General features: G+C 40.6%; 1 protein-coding gene across 1 annotated transcript; it reads right to left on the bottom strand.

The window, feature by feature from the left end:
- Nucleotides 1-17,566: 17,566 nt before the first annotated feature.
- LOC121162135 (olfactory receptor 10A3) lies at nt 17,567-18,541 on the bottom strand. Its single transcript, XM_040988982.1, has one exon. It carries the CDS (start codon nt 18,509-18,511, stop codon nt 17,567-17,569), a length of 945 nt encoding a protein of 314 aa, XP_040844916.1. The 5' UTR covers nt 18,512-18,541.
- Nucleotides 18,542-18,888: the final 347 nt, after the last annotated feature.

Genomic DNA, 18,888 nt, shown 5'->3' with positions numbered 1-18,888 from the left:
TAATACTTAATCCTGTTATTGAGAAAATTATGAAGATATGTTTAGTAAAGTTACAGCATCTGTGCCCCCTGCGATCACCAGGCAGGGCAGTCTTTCTAGCCTTTGTGAACCCTGCGTGATGTGTGTGTCATTTCTGACCTCAGTTTTAGTAACCCTTGATCAGCTGTAAAAGCAACGTACTCCTGAAACTAAAAATCCCCGCAGAAAAAGTGCATAAGGGGAAATTAGTTCAGACAGAAAAGAAATGGCCTGTCCCTCTTCCATAGGCCTTTTTCACTGCCACCCTTACTGCTCTTTCAGGTCCTTGAGGATGGGATGAGTAATGTATCCTTGTCATCTCTAGAAGCTCAGCTTCTCATTTCTGTTGTTCGATTCATCCTCCATTCACATACCATGGCCTTGATCCTTGCAGAACAACCCACGGGCTGCTTCGTACTTCAGACACTGTGTGTCATTTAGAAGGAGAACATGTGGGCAGATACGGGAAGGTTGGCAGAGGCACAGACTCGCGGTGCCATCTGTACATCACCCTGTACACGGGGAGCCAAGGACTGTGGATCCCTCCCAACCCTGATCTGGAGAATGGATATGTGAAGACTCTAAAACCTCTGCCATTTAGTGCTACATCCCGGCACAGCTCCCCACTCGCTGCTTCTGCACTCACTGATTAAGCAGGCTACTTTCCTGTTACTCTTCATCATTTTGCTGTAGCATGTCTAGCCACTCTGTTGAAAGTAATGAGAATTTAGTTCTCGGAAGGTCTTGCATGTCCTTAGACAAATTTAGGTTCATTCTTGATTGGCAGTTGGTGGAAAAATAGAAGTTGAGTCAGAAAATCTTTTTCCCTTAGAAAGCATTGTTCCATGATGATCTAATAGACAGTATTCTATTCTGATAACTTATTCTTTTGAGGAGTTATATTTGGAGGTTTTTCTCCTTCTATAAACTTAGGAATTTTGTTTGTGTTAACAAATTTGTTCTCAAACAAGATTTTCTATACAAAAAATTGTTTGAAACTGTAAATCATTCTTGTATTTGTGGATGTGATTTGTATAGAAGTTCTCTTTCCTGTTATTAGTTTCCAAGAATGGCCTCTTTTTTTCCCTAATTCTTCCTTTCCATTAACCTCATGCTCTTATGTTGTGACTTGACAGTCTCTTCCGTTCTTGCTGCCTCCGTTTCCCCCCAGAGGTTCCCTCACAGCTCTTACTCCTGAGATGTTAATGGTTCTGTTTCTCCACCCGTCCGAGTGAAGCACTGAGGTGCTGTTTCGCCCAGCGTGTGTGATGCTTTGAGTTGATAAGCCTTGCCTTTGCCGTGACTTACACAAACCTGACCCTTTCTCTCTATTGAACCCTTAAATATCAAAGGGAAAATACTTTATCTTGAGATAGATTCTTGTTTTTATCCATTTTTATATTTCTGTAGAACTGTGGTCTTTCTACTTTTTACTTATTGAATATCATGGCTAGTGATGAATTAAACCTGTGTTTATGGAGCTGATTAAAAATTATGTCTTCACAAAACATTTTAATAAAATGAATGAGGGAAGGAAGTCTGATTATCTTCTTAGAGCTGTATCTGTTAAATGCATGAAATATGATGTCTTTATATTACTAAAAATGTTCAAAAGAAAAAAGCTTTAAATATATTTCTATAATTAAAATTATTTCAATATTTTGCCTGGGAGCTCACTGACTTGCCCACAGACATTTTACCAATGTGGGTGTGAGGGTGACAATGAACTGCCTGTGTAAAGGGAAGAAAAATTGTATCTTGCAGTGACTTTAATTTGATACAATTTATTAATGAGCATTTATTGAGTATTTGTAATGTGTGCAACTTTTATTCTAATGGGATAACAACAAATGATTGATTCTTTTATAGATGTATGGGTGCAACCAGCATAGCTCAACTATTCATTACATATATACCCACTCCTCCTCCTGGCATTCCTGACACACTCATTTCCCATCTACTTTGTTTACCTATCATTTCATGACTTCTGTCTCACCTTCATCATATTATTGTCATAAGAATTGAAGGCTGGGATATCATGTGACTTCTCTTTCTCATCAATCAACCTGCAATTTCCAATGCTGTCTGCCTCATTTCTTCTGATCTAGCTCATTTGAGGAAGCCAGGTGCCTAGTCATAGCTAGCCTATTGAAATTATGAGCCGGATGAAGGGGAGTCCTAATCTAAAAGAAGAGATGAAGCAAGGTATACAAGGAATTGTGTGTCTAACTTCAGATGGAATTGTTTCCTGAGAGGTCTTGTTTCATTGCTTGGTTTTGCTGTCAGTAGCCCCAAGTGAATCCTCCTCCTAGAATAGGATCTGGTTTCTTCTTTCTTCTGTTTCTCTCACTACAAGAGGCTAGAATTCTCAAAGAATTGAAAAGAGATTTAGATGCAGCAAGACCCAATATCCATAAACTATGGTTACAAATTTGCTTCTGACTATATATTTGGCCTTAGACTTTGAGCTTTTATTTATATTTTTATCGCTCATGGTAAATTGAAAATATATTACTGGGAATTTCTTTTCCATTATGACTAAAGAATAAATCATGAGATGCCTTTATCAATTTTTAACTATCTAAATTGTTTTAAAACTATCCAGCTTTATTATTGAAATTAGTGTTAAATGATGTGTCACACATCACACTTCTTGTAATTAAATACTCTGTATGTCTGTCATTACCAACTCTCAGAAAAAAATATTTAAGCAGTATTATATATTTGAATGACAAATATTTTTGTAACAGTATTGAAAGAATAAATCAAGTTATTCAAAAATACTTGTGTCTTTGGCAAATTTGCAAGTCAAAAATTGAAAAATACAAAAATCTTCCAAGACAAATCTGATTTCTAATAATATCTCTATTTGCTTATGTTTTGCTTTAAATAGATTGATTCTGTACTTTTTTGGTCCACAGGTGATCATAGTTACTGAGTTGATGATTGTTGTAACTACATGTTAGGTATATAGCTTTGTTAACATCGACTGTGTATCTATGTGAACTTTTCCATGATAAGAATACATACATGTACTCAGCATTATCAGTTCAATCCTATGTGACACACTTGCCTTGTTTTCCTGTATGCAAGATTTATGTTTTTAGACGGCTTTCACTCTTCTGCTGCTGTCTACCAGACATTTAATTTCAGCTTTCATCTCCCCACTGAAAATTTTCTTTTATGTATTGTCTCTTTAACATGTGCTCTGAACCTTTGATAATATAACATGTTTTTCTAGCCTTTATGTTATCTGTGTCTTTGATGGTCTTGCCAGGATCTGTACCAGCCCGATAGAGAAGCCACGTCTGTCCACTCTGAATCTGTTGCATGCTCTGTGGGTCCTGCTGAATACCATCCTCCACTCCTGACTTCCTCTGGAAACTCCTCTGCACAACTGAGTGAGAAGTGAGGTTAGTGAGGTGTAATCAAAATGGTGGTAGCCACAGTGAATTTAAGGTGCTCTGGGCACAAGCAGACTGAAATGACAAAATTGTATGGGCCTTATCAGAGAATCTATCAATACAGTATGAAGAAACTAAAGTTTAAACAGAGCATACATAAATGGGGTTAGCAGTGTTAAATCTTTCTGAGCAGAAAACCACTATTTTAAAACATAAAATGGGTGTAGGGGTGAGCACAATGGCATAGCAGGTTAATCCTCAGCCTATGCCGCCGGCATCCTCTATGGATGCCAGTTCTAGTTCCTGCTGCTCCACTTCTGGGCCAGCTCCATACTAGTGTCCTGGCAAGGCAGCAAGGAATGACCCAAGGCTGTGGGCCCCTGCTCCTATTTGGGAAATCTGGAAGAAGCTTCTGGCTTTCATCTTCAGACAAGCCCAGCTCTGACAATGGTGGCCATTTGGGGAGTGAGCCGATAAATGGAATCTCTCTCCCTCTTAACCTCTCTCTATGGTTCCAAGTAAAAATAAATCTTTAAATAAAATTGGCAAATAGAATTCCAATAAGGAAAATCCCCTTAAAAAGCAATATATGAAATAATTTTACCAGGAAATAAATGTCAGTCTAGTCATATCTGAACCCATTCCTGCCCCCTACTGGGGAGAATTAAAACCATGCTATGGAGATAAATTGCCAATAGTGGTTACCTCTGATAAAAGCTGCCCCCCAAAGCAATTCTTAATACAATGATTATGTATTCATTATTATAATAAATATAAAAGAGTATCCATTTAACTCAAATCAGAATAATAGAATATATAAAATAGGAATTTGTTAAGAAGAAAATAGTTAGGAAACAGGAAAATCATATACAAATAATTCTAAGGGCTGGCTCTTTGGTCTAAATTCAATTGACGCAAAAGTCTCCAGAAAGTCTCACAAAAGACAGTTGGAATTTTTTTTTTAAGATTTTATTTTAGGGCCCGGCGCGATGGCGCAGTGGCTAAGGTCCTCACCTTGCACACCAGGGATCCCATGTGGGCGCCAGTTCTAATCCTGGCGGCCCTGCTTCCCATCCAGCTTCCTGCCTGTGGCCCGGGAAAGCAGTCGAGGACGGCCCAAAGCTTTGGGACCCTGCACTCGCATGGGAGACCCGGAAGAGGCTCCTGGCTTCGGATCAGCATAGCATCGGCCATTGTGCTCACTTGGGGAATGAATCATCGGACAGAAGATCTTCCTCTCTGTCTCTCCTCTCTGTATATCTGCCTTTCCAATAAAAATAAAAAATAAATCTTTTTAAAAAAGATTTTATTTTATTAGGAAGTCAAATATACAGAGAAGAGAGACAGAGAGGAAGATCTTCCGTCCAATGGTTCACTCCCCAAGCGGCCACAACAGCTGGAGCTGAGCCAATCTGAAGCCAGGAGCCTCTTCCAGGTCTGCCACACAGGTGCAGGGTCCCAAGGCTTTAGTCTGTCCTCGACTGCTTTCCCAGGCCACAAGCAGGGGAGCTGGATGGGAAGCGGGACAGACACCCATATGGGTCCCGGTGAGTGCAAGGCAAGGCCATTTTAACTGCTAGGCTCCCATGCTGGGCCCACAAAGTTGGAATTTCAAGACGCAATGACAGACTACGCAGTAAAGCATATATGGTAGGCACTGAGAGTCGATCAAGCAAGGAAAATACATGAAATTAAAATACATTATCTCTAAAAAAATACATGAAATTTAAGTGCATTATCATGGGAATCTGCATTATTCACTCCATATTTTAAAACAACGGTCTTGCCTTGCTAGTTATAATTATGAAAATGAAAATATTTATTTTTAAAAGATTATTTATTCTGCTTGAAAGTCAGAGTTACAGAGAAAGAGAGGGGGGGATTCAGAGAGCATCAGCATCCATTACAGAGCCAGTTCCAGCTCTGGCAGCTGCATTCTGACCCAGCTCCTTGGTGATGGCCTGGGAAGGCAGCAGAGGATGGCTCAGGACCTTGCGTCCCTGCACACACTGGGGAAACACTCAGGAAGCTTTTGGCCAGCCCAGCTCTGACCATAGTGGCCATTTGGGGAATGAGCCAGCAGATGGAAGCTCTCTCTCCCCACCTTCTATCTTTTCAAATTACATTAATAACTATATTATAAAAACTGAATTACTCTGGGTCTGGCAATTTAGAGTAGCAAGCAAAGCTGGCACCTGAAAGCGGCCATCCCTGGGAACACTGGTTCAAGCTCCAGCTGCTTGATTTCTGATCCAGCTTCCTGATCATGCTCTGGGAGAAATCAGCAGATGATGCAAGTGCTTGGGACCCTGCAACTCACCTGGGAGACTCAGATAAGGTTCCTGGCTCCTGGCTCCCACCTGGCCCAGCCTGGGCTGTTGCGGTCATCTGGGGAGTGAAGCAGCATATCAAAGTGTCTTTCCTTTCCTAAGTATAATTCTGACTTCCAACTAAGTAAATATCTTTATTAAAAGACAAAACATGCTAACACACTGAGGTAAAAAACAAAAACCCTTCCTACTCTCTCTTACTACTGTTCCCATTTGAAACACTTGCAAGACTCTTGTGCATTTTTTAATTTGTTTGAAATTTACTTGGCAACCATCACACCCCAGATGGTTGCCATTGCCGTGGCTGAGACCAGGAGCCAGGAGCTTTGTCCAGGTCTCCCACATGAGTGTGGGCACCCAGTGGTTGGGTCACCTTCAGCTGCTTTCCCAGATGCATCAACAGGGAACTGGATCAAAAGTGGAGCAGCTGGGACTCGAACCAACACCCACATGGAATGCCAGCATTGCAGGTGACATCTTTAGTTGGCACACGGCAGCACCTGCCCTGCTCTGGTGCATTTTGTACATATGCCATGCAAATGTAATCTTTCTTAACTATTTGAGATATGATATGATCAATAAGAATGTATATAAGCACATATATGCATATAAGGTAGCGGCTTACTCCAAAATGTCTGATTTATATATAAATTCCAAATTGCATTTGCATTCAATTTTGTGAAATATTCTCCATGTATTTTATATAAATATCTGATTTTTTCACTTACTTTCATTTAGATCTACCTACCTATAAGGCTTGACTAGGGAAGCCCAGCTGAACTTATTGTCAGAAAAACCTCCACAGGTGTTCCTAGAGCTGAAGAACTTCCTATCCAGGACTTCCCACAGGTGCCCCGAGCAGGGGACAAATAAAGGATGAGCGGGTCTTCTGCTGGTCTCACCAACCAGCTAATTTGGTGCCATCCCCAATCCCCCATGTCACTGGGAGGTAGGAGAAGTGAAGAATCATTTTCTTTTTTTTTTTAAGATTTATTTTATTTTTATTGGAAAGTCAGATATACAGAGAGGAGGAGAGACAGAGAGGAAGATCTTCCGTCCGATAATTCACTCCCCAAGTGAGCAAAACGGCCAATGCTATGCCAATCCGAAGCCAGGATCCAGGAACTTCTTCTGGGTATCCCACACGGGTGCAGGGTCCAAAGGCCTTGGGCCATCCTTGACTGCTTCCCAGGCCACAAGCAGGGAGCTGGATCGGAAGTGGAGTTGCTGGGACTAGAACCGGCGCCCACATGGGATCCCGGGATGTACAAGGCAAGGACCTTAGCCGCTAGGCCATGCCGCCGGGCCCTGAAGAATCATTTTCTCACAAAGAAGGAAGGTAATGACTAGTGTCAAGTGTTAGACATAGCACAGAAACAACACAATTTGTTTAATCATATGCTTAGTGAAGGACAATATTTTCATTGCAAATGCAATATTTTCATTGTAAAAATAATTAGATAAGGAATGTTTCTGTAGTAAAGTGTTCTGAAAGCAGAATCATGGGGCCATAGGGCGTATACTCTTGGAATTTTATTTTTTATTTTATTGTACAGTTCCATAGGGTATGGTCTCCCCAAATTCCATTCCCTAACTGACTTTCCCCATATTATTACAATAGTATTGTCCTTCATAGCCAATCATAAGTCCATCATTCAGCCATTTGAGTGTATCCTGACATCGCTGGTACAGGCAATGCCAGACAGTCCAGGATCCTATCGTCAGGATATACCCAACAGTTTCATTGGGAGTCCATCTTTGATTTGAGAGTAGAAATGCGTACTGCATTGTATCTTCACTTCTAGATATGATGGTCTTTATTAGGCCATCACTATACTTTCCCTTAAATGAGAAGCCACAAAACAAAGTCAACAACAGGAGTGAAATTTAAATAAAAAAATGTACAGCAACATGGAGTTAAGTAGCATGCTACTGAATAACCAATGTGTCGATGAAGAAATTAAAAACAAAGCACAAAACCTCCTTTGGTAAAATGATGCTACTGTGTGATTTAATAGGAGAAAGGAAGCTATTTGGAAGAAATGCAAATAAAAACATCAGAACCCATGAGTTGAAGCAAAAGCAGTATTGAAAGGGTTATTGATCCTAAAATTTGCATGAAGGCTGGCTTATATCAGAGAGAACATATGGTATTTGTCCTTGCAGGATTGACTTATTTCACTGAGCATAATCGTCTCTAGTTGGAACCATCTAGTTGCGGAGGGTAGAATTCCACTCTTTTTAATGGCTGAGTAGTATTCCATGGAGTAGATATGCCACAATTTCTTTAAGCACTCCTCTTTGGATGGGTATCTGGGTTGTTTCCATGTCTTTGCTGTTGTAGATTGTACTACTGTAAATATAGGATTACAGATCCCTTTCTCATATGCAGTTTTCATTTTCTTTGGGCGTATTTCTAGGAGCAGGATAGCTGGATCATATGGCAGGTTTATTTGGACTTCTCTCCATGCTCATTTATTATCTCATTTTAATTCCAAAAAGAAAACATGCATTCTTTTGTTTTTTAAAAACATACATATTTTTAAAGTTCTAGAAGCACAGCAGAATAGAAGAGTGAAAAATAGTGAGCTCCTTTTAGTTTTTTTGTTGGTCATCTCATAGATTATATTACTGTCTTCTCCACTGATCAGTCTAAGCCCACAACTACTGTCTCCCAAGTATAAAAAATAAAGACAGTGTGTTCATTGCTATTACCTATCCTCTGCCTCACCAAAGCCAGAATCTATTTATCTCTCTCGTTCTCTCTCTCTGAAGTAAACAAAGTATATGATGCTGTAGTGAGGGCTCACATCAGTTCCCAACAGCATATATACAATAGATGCAATTCCTACCGTGTGACTTCTGACAAAAGGAGCAGGAAGTGGTGTTGATGTAATTCCAGAGGTGGGAAAGTAAAGTCATAATTTTCATTAGCAGCAAGAATGGCTTCAAACCTCCCCACACCACATGGGCAATAGGAAGACAATAAAACAATGATTCAAAAAGCTTTAAAAAATTTCTGGGCCTGGCACAGTGGTTCAAATGGCTAATCCTCCCCTTGCAAGAGTGCCAGCATCCCATAGAGGCACTGGTTTGTGTCCCAGCTGCTCTACTTCCCATCGTGTTCCCTACTTGTGGCCTGGGAGGAGCGGAGGATGGCCTAAAGCCTTGGGACCCTGCACGCATGTGGGAGATTGAGAAGAAGCTCCTGGTTCCTGGCTTTACATCAGCTTAGCTTTGGCCTTTGCAGCCATTTGGGAAATGAACCAGAGGATGGAAGGTCTTTCTCTGTCTCTCCTTCTCTCTGTAAATCTAAACTGCCTTCCCAATAACAATAAGTAAATCTTTAAGAGAGAGAGAGAATGACTCTTAGAGGGGCTGGTATTGTGGCACAGTAAGGTAAGATGCCACCTACGATGCGAATATCTGAAATCAGAGCACTGGTTCAAGTCCCATCTGCTCTGTTTCCAATCCAGCTCCCTGCTGAGCCTGCAGAGGCAGGGGAGAATGGTCCAAAAACTTGGGCTCCTGCCAACCATGTGGGAGACCAAGGTAGATACCGAGGCTCCTTGTTTGCGCCTGGACCAGCCCTGGCCATTGTGGCCATTTGAGAAGTGAAGCAGTGATGAAATGAAGTACCTCCTCCATGATTCCTTGCCTCTCCGATAAATAAAATAGTTTAATTGCAGCTGAACTGAACAGGTAACAAATTCTTTTACTTATCATTATTCCCTAAATGATATAGTGTACCACATATTTATATAGCATTTGCATTATAAAGGCATTGCTAGAGATGAGTTGAAGTCGGTAAGAGGATGAACTGTCTGTAAGAGGTAAGTACATACCATCTTTTACAAGGGACTTGAGCACTCACGAATTTGGGATTTGCAGGGGGTGTTCTGGACCTTACCTCCAATGAGTACTGGTGGATACATACCTACATTATTCTTGACCTTTCACCACTTTGTCAGGTCTCATGAGCTGTCAAACATTAAATGTCATCAATTAATGTCATCAATTCTAACACTTCTTGAATCTACCTGAACACATTTTTGTTTTCCGCTTAGCAGGCTATCAGTGTTCCAGCAGCAATCCAAAAACCTCTGTGCAGTGGCAACAGCCCACAGTTGAATGAGCTTGGATGCCCGGGTAGGCTCTCCTGAGGCCGGTGACAGACAGAGGCGTCTGAGCTCCTTCTGTCCAGCAGGTGGCAGCAAACAAAGGTTCCATTGATTCATGGATGCAATGAAGCAGGAAATTCTAGTGATATGTGTAAATACTTTATGTGTGTGTGTACGTGTGCTTGACATCCCAAAGACATCCCACATATATTTTTCAAGTGCCTACGTCACACATGCATAAACTGACTGTATATTAGGTAAAGATCGCAGTAAATTTTAAAAGAAATCTTATAGATTTAAATCTTACAGACTATAACTTTTTAAAAAAAGATTTATTCATTTATTTGAAAGTCAGAATTACACAGAGGGAGAGGGAAGAGACATACAGAAAGAGAGAGAGAGGAATCCTCCATATATTGGTTTACTCCCTAAATAGCCACAAGGCCAGAGCTGGACCATTCCTAAGCCAAGAATCGGGAGCCAGGAGCTTCTTCTCCATCTCCTACATGGGTTGCAGGAGCCTGAGCACTTGGTCCATCTCCTGCTTTTCCTAGGCCATTAGCAGGTAGCTGCATCAGAGCTCAGCTATCAGAGCTAATGCAGGGAGGAGTGGATTTGAGAAAAAGAGACTAAGAATAAAATACAGTTTTAATCTTACCAGGGTAGATATTATAAATGGAGATGTAAATTCTACACATCAACTTAAAATATAATTTAAATTATAACATATAAATATAACAATAATATATATTAAAATTTTAAATATAAACTAAGAGTTTAACTTATTAAAAGATTTGTCAGTTTACATTGAGATTGGGTGAATACAACCAGTTTGAAGCACAGTTTATTAGCATTATGTAGAAAATTTTAGAATATGTATAATCTAACTGCACTGTTTCTAAGAATAGTCTTATTTTAGCTTTAATTTTAATGTGGTTTTGTTTCATTCTTGGCATAATTATTAATTTAAAATGGATGTTTTCTGTCCAAAAGATATTGCTACATTTCCTAAGAGATTATTTCAGGAGTTATTGTCAGCCCCTGATCCATTCTCTCGCTCTCCTTAACCAATACATCACTAACGGTCATGTCAGTCTCACCATACCACTTTCCCTGTCTATGCATTCTCCCCATGTCCTCCATCCCCTTCTCAGCCCAGCCTACCACACCTCTCACTTAGACAGCCTTTTGGTCAGTTCATTAGAATCTTAAATCCATTTGAGTTCCCTTCTATTTCATTGTCCACCCTGCCACCTCTCAAAGGTCCCTTCAAAATTAAAATCTACTTAAGTCTAAATTTGGTTTAAAACTTTTTGCTGGGCCCAATGTGATAGCCTTGTGGCTAAATCCTTGCCTTGCATCTGCCAGGATCCCATATGGGCACTGGTTCATATCCAGGCTGCTGCACTTCCCATTCAGCTCCCTGCTGGTAGCCTTGGAAAGCAATAAAGGATGGCCCAAAACCTTGGGAGCCTGCAACCACATGGGAGACCCTAAAGAAGCTCCTGGCTTCAGATCAGCTCAGCTCTGGCTTTTGCAGCCACTTGGGGAATGAACCAGTGAACAGAAGATTCTCTCTCTCTCTCTCTCTCTCTCTCTCTCTGTCTCTGTATTTCCTTCTCTCTATATATCGACCTTTCCTTAAAAAAAAATAAATCTTTTTTTTTTAAAAAAACTTCTCTGTCATTAGAGATATACAAAGACTGAAGTTGAATTGAAATTGCATTATTCAAAAGCATTATTCAATTGTAATGCTTTATTTAAGCTGATAGTCATTGCATGAATAGTCTTTATTCTGTATATAGTGTACATAAACTGTTTCTCACACAAGAACCCCACAATTTCGAAATAAATGAAAGCAAAGATAGGAACGGAGCCTTTTCAATAGCTTCCTTGATGAAGGGTTGAGACCCAGTGCATCTAATCTCATACATCTCCTGTTGCTTAGCACACACTGTCCTTCTCTGGGTTCTCTGCCTGGAGTGTGCCTGTTTCCATGCTTGTTTCTGCCCCGGACACGCTGCACCGCTTGTTCTCCACAAACTCCTGGTTAATTCCTATTCAGGCTTCAGATTTTAGTGTAAACATCAATTTTTTTGGAATTTGACTTCTTCAGTCTATATCAAGATGGATGGTTGGATGGATGGATGGATGGATGGATGGATGGATGGATGGATGGATGGATAGCCAGACAGATAGGCAAACTTGTTGGTTTGCATGTATATTCCTTTAAACTCTAATCTTGGTTTGTGATGATCTGCTGATTTATAATAATAAGTTTACATGTATCTTTTACTGTTTACCATAAGCCCCACGTAGAGAGGAATATGATTTTGACTCCTTGTTTTAGACTCTAACATGGAATTACCATTGAGTGAACATGAGTTGAATAAAGATGTTAATGGGACACAATGAGCATAGGTTGTAGTCAAAAACCTGGAACTTGGGGGCGAGGGGGAGGGGGGACTTGAAATCTGGAGTAAAGATATTCTATTTTCACTTTGAGCAGTTTTTTATGCTTTCCACAGCTAGGTTTCCTATGAGCAAAATGAAGGCAATATTAGTGCCATACTGTGAGACTATGGAGAGCATTAAAGGAAAGAACACAGCGTGCAGCAGCACCCCCCTCGTAGCAGGCATCCACATGTACTCATTATACATTCATTCTCATGTGTTTTTATTTAACTTTTTGTTATAAAATTGTCATCATGGAATACTCTCCCTCTCTGCTCATGTTCTTCTGGATATAATTTGTAGCTGTTTTAGATGGAAACTGAAACTTTCTAGCCCTCCACAGGTGTTTGATTGGGTCTCAGGAGGAGAATGTGTCATTCTTTGCAAGGGGCATGTGTTGCTCCGGGGCAGAATTGAGGGACCACAGGCTGTGCCCAACCAGGAGATGCACTGTCTGGGTGTAGCCTGTGTCACTGAGATGGCTCACCCAATGATCACCTCTGGGATTTGCCACTTCTCCCCTTTCATTCTTTTGAGTCCTCTGTACTTTTTTTCATTTCATCAGGAAAGTATAGCTGTGTTCTGCTCATAGACCAATTTGTTCTGATTTTAATTTAGCTTCACATGCATCAGTTGAACAACAAAGCCTCAAAGCGCCACAACTGAGTTATCGAAAATTCACAACTAGTTCTCGGCATTTGCAGGTTTTTTTTTTTAATATTATCGATGTCTGAGATGGCAAAGGGGAGCTGGGTGAGGGGGGGAGCTGGGTGAGGGGAACAGCTGGAGCTAATGTAGACTTTAAAGACGTCTCACACCCCCTTGCCTAGACCAATGTGTAACCCCAAGGAAAGTCTCAGAAGTGTGGCTTCATTAGAAACTCAGGATTCATTTTAACCTTAATTGCTCCTTTGTCATCTCTTAAAGCTGAGACCTAACCCTGTAAGAATAAACTCATAGTCCCTGATTCCTGACACTGTTTGCCCTTGGTGACTATTCCCAGAAGGCCTAAACACTATGGCTAATTTCAGTAAATGTTTGCATGCTCTTTCCTATGAAGTTAATGCTTAACAAGTTCCAGAGGAACCAATTTCTTGCCCGAGGAAACTTATTGACCAAGTTCCCTAATCATTCTTAGTCATGGCCCAGTGGAATCCCCCTAGCAGAGGGAGGTTGTTAAGGGGCCACTGGAGGCAGTTACAGTTTAGTTACCAAGGAAACAGATCCACTCTACAGAGAGAGACCAGGGACCAGGAAACACATGTATTTGTGTTACCTCTTCTTTTCGTTTTCAGGAGAAGTAGGCGAACAGTGGGCACAAGCAAATCGTGATGTACTTCCTTCCTCTACAAGTCATTGAGGAATTGCCTACCGTGAACCCTCTAAAGCAGCACTCACAAACTTTGTAGTCTGAGGACCCTTTTAAACTCTTTGAATTTGTAGAAAATCCCCAAAGTGCTGTTGTTTATAAAATTCATAGTAATTGATGTAAAAATGATGATAAATTTAAGTGAAAAGAACTGTACATTCTTTAACCAGAATGTAAGGATTTGAACAGACCCATCTCCCAACTCATGAGAAACCTCAGGGGAGGTGGTACTTCTCCAAGTGTGCTTGTTTAAAATTCTAATGCAGTGAATATTTAAGAATGCAACATAGGTATCTTATTGCTTGTGATGAAATCCATAAGAAGCTTAAAGACAAATATTGTTCATTATAATGCCTTCTGAAAAGAACCCTTTAATAGCGTAGAAATAATTTTCATAAAACCTTTCCTACAGAGGCAATCTATTATCAGATTCCAGTTCAGACTACTTTTAAAATATGTATTTAGGGATGCCAAAATATTCATTGTTTGGCTGACTTCAAGTCATGAGGCTTATACAAATTTTCTTTAATGAATATTACATATTGATGAAAAGCAGACTTACTAAATATTCCTCCAAAAATACACGCTGTTGGTTTGCTGGGGCCACAGGAGCAAAGTGTCACTCTCACTGACTGTTAAGGCAACAGTATTTTATCTCATGCTGTGGAGGCTGTGAAGTCCAAAACCAAATTGTGGACAGGATTGGTCACATCTCTACCTAAATCTCCTCGGTCTGCCTAAGGACCCCAGTTGCATTGGGTGAGGACCACTCCTAATATTCTAGCCATAACTTAATTATCCCTAGAAATACCCTGTCCCCAAATAGGGTCATGTGCTGAAGTACTAGGAATTAGGACTTCAACTTTCTCTCTCTATAGTAATATTTTTATGAGGACTATATATAATTAATGGATTATGGTACTTTAGAAAATCTGTGGGAAATTCTTATTATTAAATTCCATTTCCCTGAACTTTTTGCAGCCCAGTATACTTTGAACATGCATATGCACACACAGACTTAATGCAATCTAGTTTTTTATTGTAATTTCCCTTAGATGGTTTGCCAGTGCAAACTATTATTTGTCAAAGTACAGTGACACAGGAAATAGTATGCAATTAGGGATCTTTCGAAATCTAATGACTATCCAATAAGCTGCAAATCTTCAGAAGTAAGGACTGGCTCATTGAGATTTGGATCTCTTTTGAAAGAATTTTTCTTAAGAAAAATTGCTTTATATAACAAATGAACAAATGAGTGAATGTTTCTTTGGAAATTTTGTGTTTGGATTCTTTTCTTTGCTTATTGGATTGTTACAGACAGACAATAGTTAATGGGTAGTTTTAACAGCTAACAGAGGGAAATTTCAGGATTTCCCATGAAAGACTTTTGCCTATGCTTGTTAGATGTCCAACTGGAAGCAACATTGTGCAACAACCAGATATTACTCAGAGATTTCAGCCTTCTGATAATGGCATTTTTTCCTTTTTTTTCTCTTCGAAACTCTAATTAAAATTACACCTCCACCCCTACGAAAAGGGAGGGGGTGGACTTTCCATGAAGTGATTGATTGCTTCATAGGAGGAAAATGATGTCACTTCTCTACTGTCTCAGAACAGGAATGAAGGTATTTTTATATAAATTCAGTGAGTGTATGGTTTCCTTGTAACCAACAAACAATAAAAATGTTATTTTTAAATTTTTTTTATTTGAAAGACAGGGAGAGAGAGAGAGAGAGAGAGAGAGATTTTCTATTTGTTGGTTCATTCCCCCAAAAGGCCCCAGTAGCCAGAGCTGGGCTAGTCTGAAGCCAGGGATTTCTGCCAGGCCTCCCACATAGGTGCAAGGAGCTAAGTGTTTGGGCCATCCTCTGCTGCTTTCACAGGTGCACAAACAGGGGTTTGGATCAGAAATGGGACAGCAAAGTCTCAAACTGGCACACATATGAGATGCTAGCACTGCAGGCAGAGGCTTAATGTGCTATAGCATGGCACCAATCTGAAAGTGTTTAATTTTGCACTGTTACAGAATGTCTACTTACTTATTCTGGGAAAGATACACATAAAGCAGGCACAACTCAGTTATTCAAAGGGTCTCCAAATTTTATACAAAATGTATATTATGGAGAAACATGCACATTATTTCCTCAGAAATTTTGTGCCAAACTAACATCTCATTCCATTTTCCTGCAACCTTGTTGAAGTACCCTTGTATTTACGTCCCAAAAGAAATAGAAATTATATGTGTGGCCAGTATAGTGGCTTTTGGCCTAAAAGAAATTTGACTAGATTTCCAAAACTGGTTTGTAGATGAAAAGGATTATAATAGTATAAGTGACCTTAAAAAATGGTCAGATGATATTCTCTGTATGATTGAATGCTAAAATAACCAGATAAAATCAAGCTATGTGTTACAATGAAGCTCTGTTTCTGAGTAGAGCCATCGATAAATATGAGCTGCTCTTTTAGCATTCATGGAACAGATTTTTTAATTCTCTCTGTTTGTAGGCTTCTTGGAAATAAACCGAGTAAGTGGAAAGTGTGTGTTCTATAGGCCAGACTAAAGTTTCCGTCGATTAGACAAGTAATACATTGGCATATATAAAAATTTGCGAACACTTATTTACTATGATTTATCAAACCCACTTTTTGAAAAATATTTATTTTTTAGTAAAGTGAACATTACAAAGAGAGGGAAAGACACAGAAAGATCTTCCATCTGCTGGCTTACTCCTAAAATGACCATAGCCGTCAGAGCTGAGCCTGTCCAAAGTTGGGAGCTAGGAGCTTCTTCCAGGGCTCGCACATGAGTGCAGAAATCCAAGCACTTGGCCCATCTGCAGCTGCTTTCCCAGACCAGTAACAGGGAGCTAGAAGGGAAGTGGATCTGCCAGGACACAAACCAGCTGCTCATATGAGATGTCAACCACACAGGTACAAAGTTAGCCTTCTAGGCCACTCTGTCTTTCCCAATCAAACTCACTACCTGAAGAATGTTTCATAGAAATTAAAGCACCAGAATCTATAAATATGAACTAAATTAGGTTATTGTCAAATGATAATGTTAGAGTCCGGGCTAAAGCCCCTGGACGTCAGGGTGCAAGCTAGCCAACCCCTAGAGAACGACAAAGAGTCTCACTGGTAATGCAAACAGCAAACAGAGTTTATTGCACCAGCATGCTGGGGCCAGACCACACTTGGGGCACATAGGCCAGCCAAGCAGGGCGGTCGGACCACAAACAGCTCAAGACAGAAGCTTATATAGGCCCTTTGGGGCTGGGAAATACATCAAAAGTAACAACCTTAGACATGTTCATTTTTATGGCCTTCAGGCACAGGCAGCCTGTTCTGTTCCCATACCCATTATCTGTATGGCTCATCCCATTCTCACACCCATATCTTCCTCCTATTCCTGGGACCGGAGAAGAATTGTGCCCTTGCCCTCCTGCACCTGGGTTCACAAAGTTGCAGGACGGCAAAAACAGATTTATCACTAAAGCGGAATCCTCCCAAAGTCCAGGCGCCTCCTGGCCTAGCAAAGTAGCAATTTTCGCTACACAAAGGAACCTCACACTGCCCAACAATAGCATTTTATCCACACTCTAACAATCTATCATCACAAAAAAAGAAAACATCAATAATGCCACTCCTTATAAACTGCTGAAGCAACTGTAATCCCAATTTAAAGAATAGTATGCATCTGTGTGAGGTGTGGGAACATTGACAAGTAAACATGCTCCTGATAAATGAAGGTGAAGAACTCAACAAATTAAACATACTCATCCCAAGAAATGCAAACTGGTTTCATCGTTTATTAAATCTAAATGAAGTCCAGTTGGACAGTGACCAAACACAAGAAGACTTATCGACAAGTCAGGCACTGCGTAAAACCACTTTTCTTTGCCATAATTTCATCAAAGCCTTTTTCATCTCATTGTTTCGCAAGCTGTAGATAAATGGATTCAGCAGAGGTGTAAGCTGTGAGTAAGCCAGTGACATCAGTTTCTTGGTCTCTGCGGAGTAGTGAGACTTGGGTTGTATGTAAGTCATATTGGCTGTGCCGTAGAAGAGGGTGACAGACGTGAGATGGGAGGCACAGGTAGAAAAGGCCTTTTGTCTCCCAGAAGTTGATGGCATTTTCAGGATGGCAAAGAGGATTCGAATGTAAGATAAGAGTATCAACAAGAAAGGAGCTGTAACAATCAAAATGGTACCCGTGAAAGCATAGATTTCAAACAAGAATGTATCTGCACAGGCAAGCTCAAGAACTGGGGGAGTTTCACAAAAGAGATGATTAATTTCCTTGGAACCACAAAAGGGAAAGCTAAACACCCATGTGGTCTGCACTGTGGCCACCATAATCCCTGAAACCCATGAGAACACTACCAGTTTCCTAAAAACACTTCTTTTCATCATCGTTGGGTAGTTCAGAGGATGGCAGATGGCAGCAAATCGGTCATAAGCCATGGCCCCCAGGAGGAAGCACTCAGTGCCACCGAAGAGAAGAAGGAAGTACATCTGTGCAAAGCAACGCACAAAAGAAATTGTCGTTCTCTCCGTGGAGAGGACCACCAGCATTTCTGGTGTGGTGACAGCACTGAAGCTCACCTCCACCACAGATAAGTTCTGGAGGAACAGGTACATGGGGATGTGGAGGCTCTGGTCCAGGGAGATGACCACTATAATGATGGCATTTCCTATGAAAGTTACCAGGTACACAACCAGGAGAATCCCAAATGCTTGCTCTTGGAATTCAGGGAAGTTAGAAAAGCCCAAGAGGATGAACTCCAACACAGAGCTTTGGTTTTGTCTCTTCATTGCAGTAAGAGAAGCCTATTTTGCTTTTATAGGTAGAGCTTAGGAAGTATGACGTCCTAGTCCAGTAGCTGAGAGTCTGAGTCTGGGATTCTTGACAGGATGGGTGATGACATAATCTTTTGACACAGCTTCAAGTTGGCAATTTGAAGAAGGGCCAATAGCTTGTAATTGGGAGTCTTTAAAACATCAATGAAGAAGTGAGGAATTTTAAATCAGAATCGTGTTTCAAAAGTACAAAAGAGGGCCCAACGCTGTGGCCTAGCGGCTAAAGTCTTCGCCTTGAATGCACCAGGATCCCATGTGGGCACTGGTTCTAATCCTGGCAGCTCCACTTCCCATCCAGCTCCCAGCTTGTGGCCTGGGAAAGCAGTCGAAGA

Source organism: Ochotona curzoniae, unplaced genomic scaffold (genome assembly GCF_017591425.1).
Source record: "Ochotona curzoniae isolate NIBS_2020 unplaced genomic scaffold, NIBS_Ocur_1.0 contig_517, whole genome shotgun sequence".
In the NCBI taxonomy this organism is placed as follows: Eukaryota; Metazoa; Chordata; class Mammalia; order Lagomorpha; family Ochotonidae; genus Ochotona; species Ochotona curzoniae.
This window is presented reverse-complemented; position numbering and strand designations above follow the sequence as displayed.

Coding starts and splice junctions, on each gene's coding strand:
- LOC121162135 (XM_040988982.1), bottom strand. CDS start 18,511: ATGAAGAGACAAAACCAAAGCTCTGTGTTGGAGTTCATCCTCTTGGGC.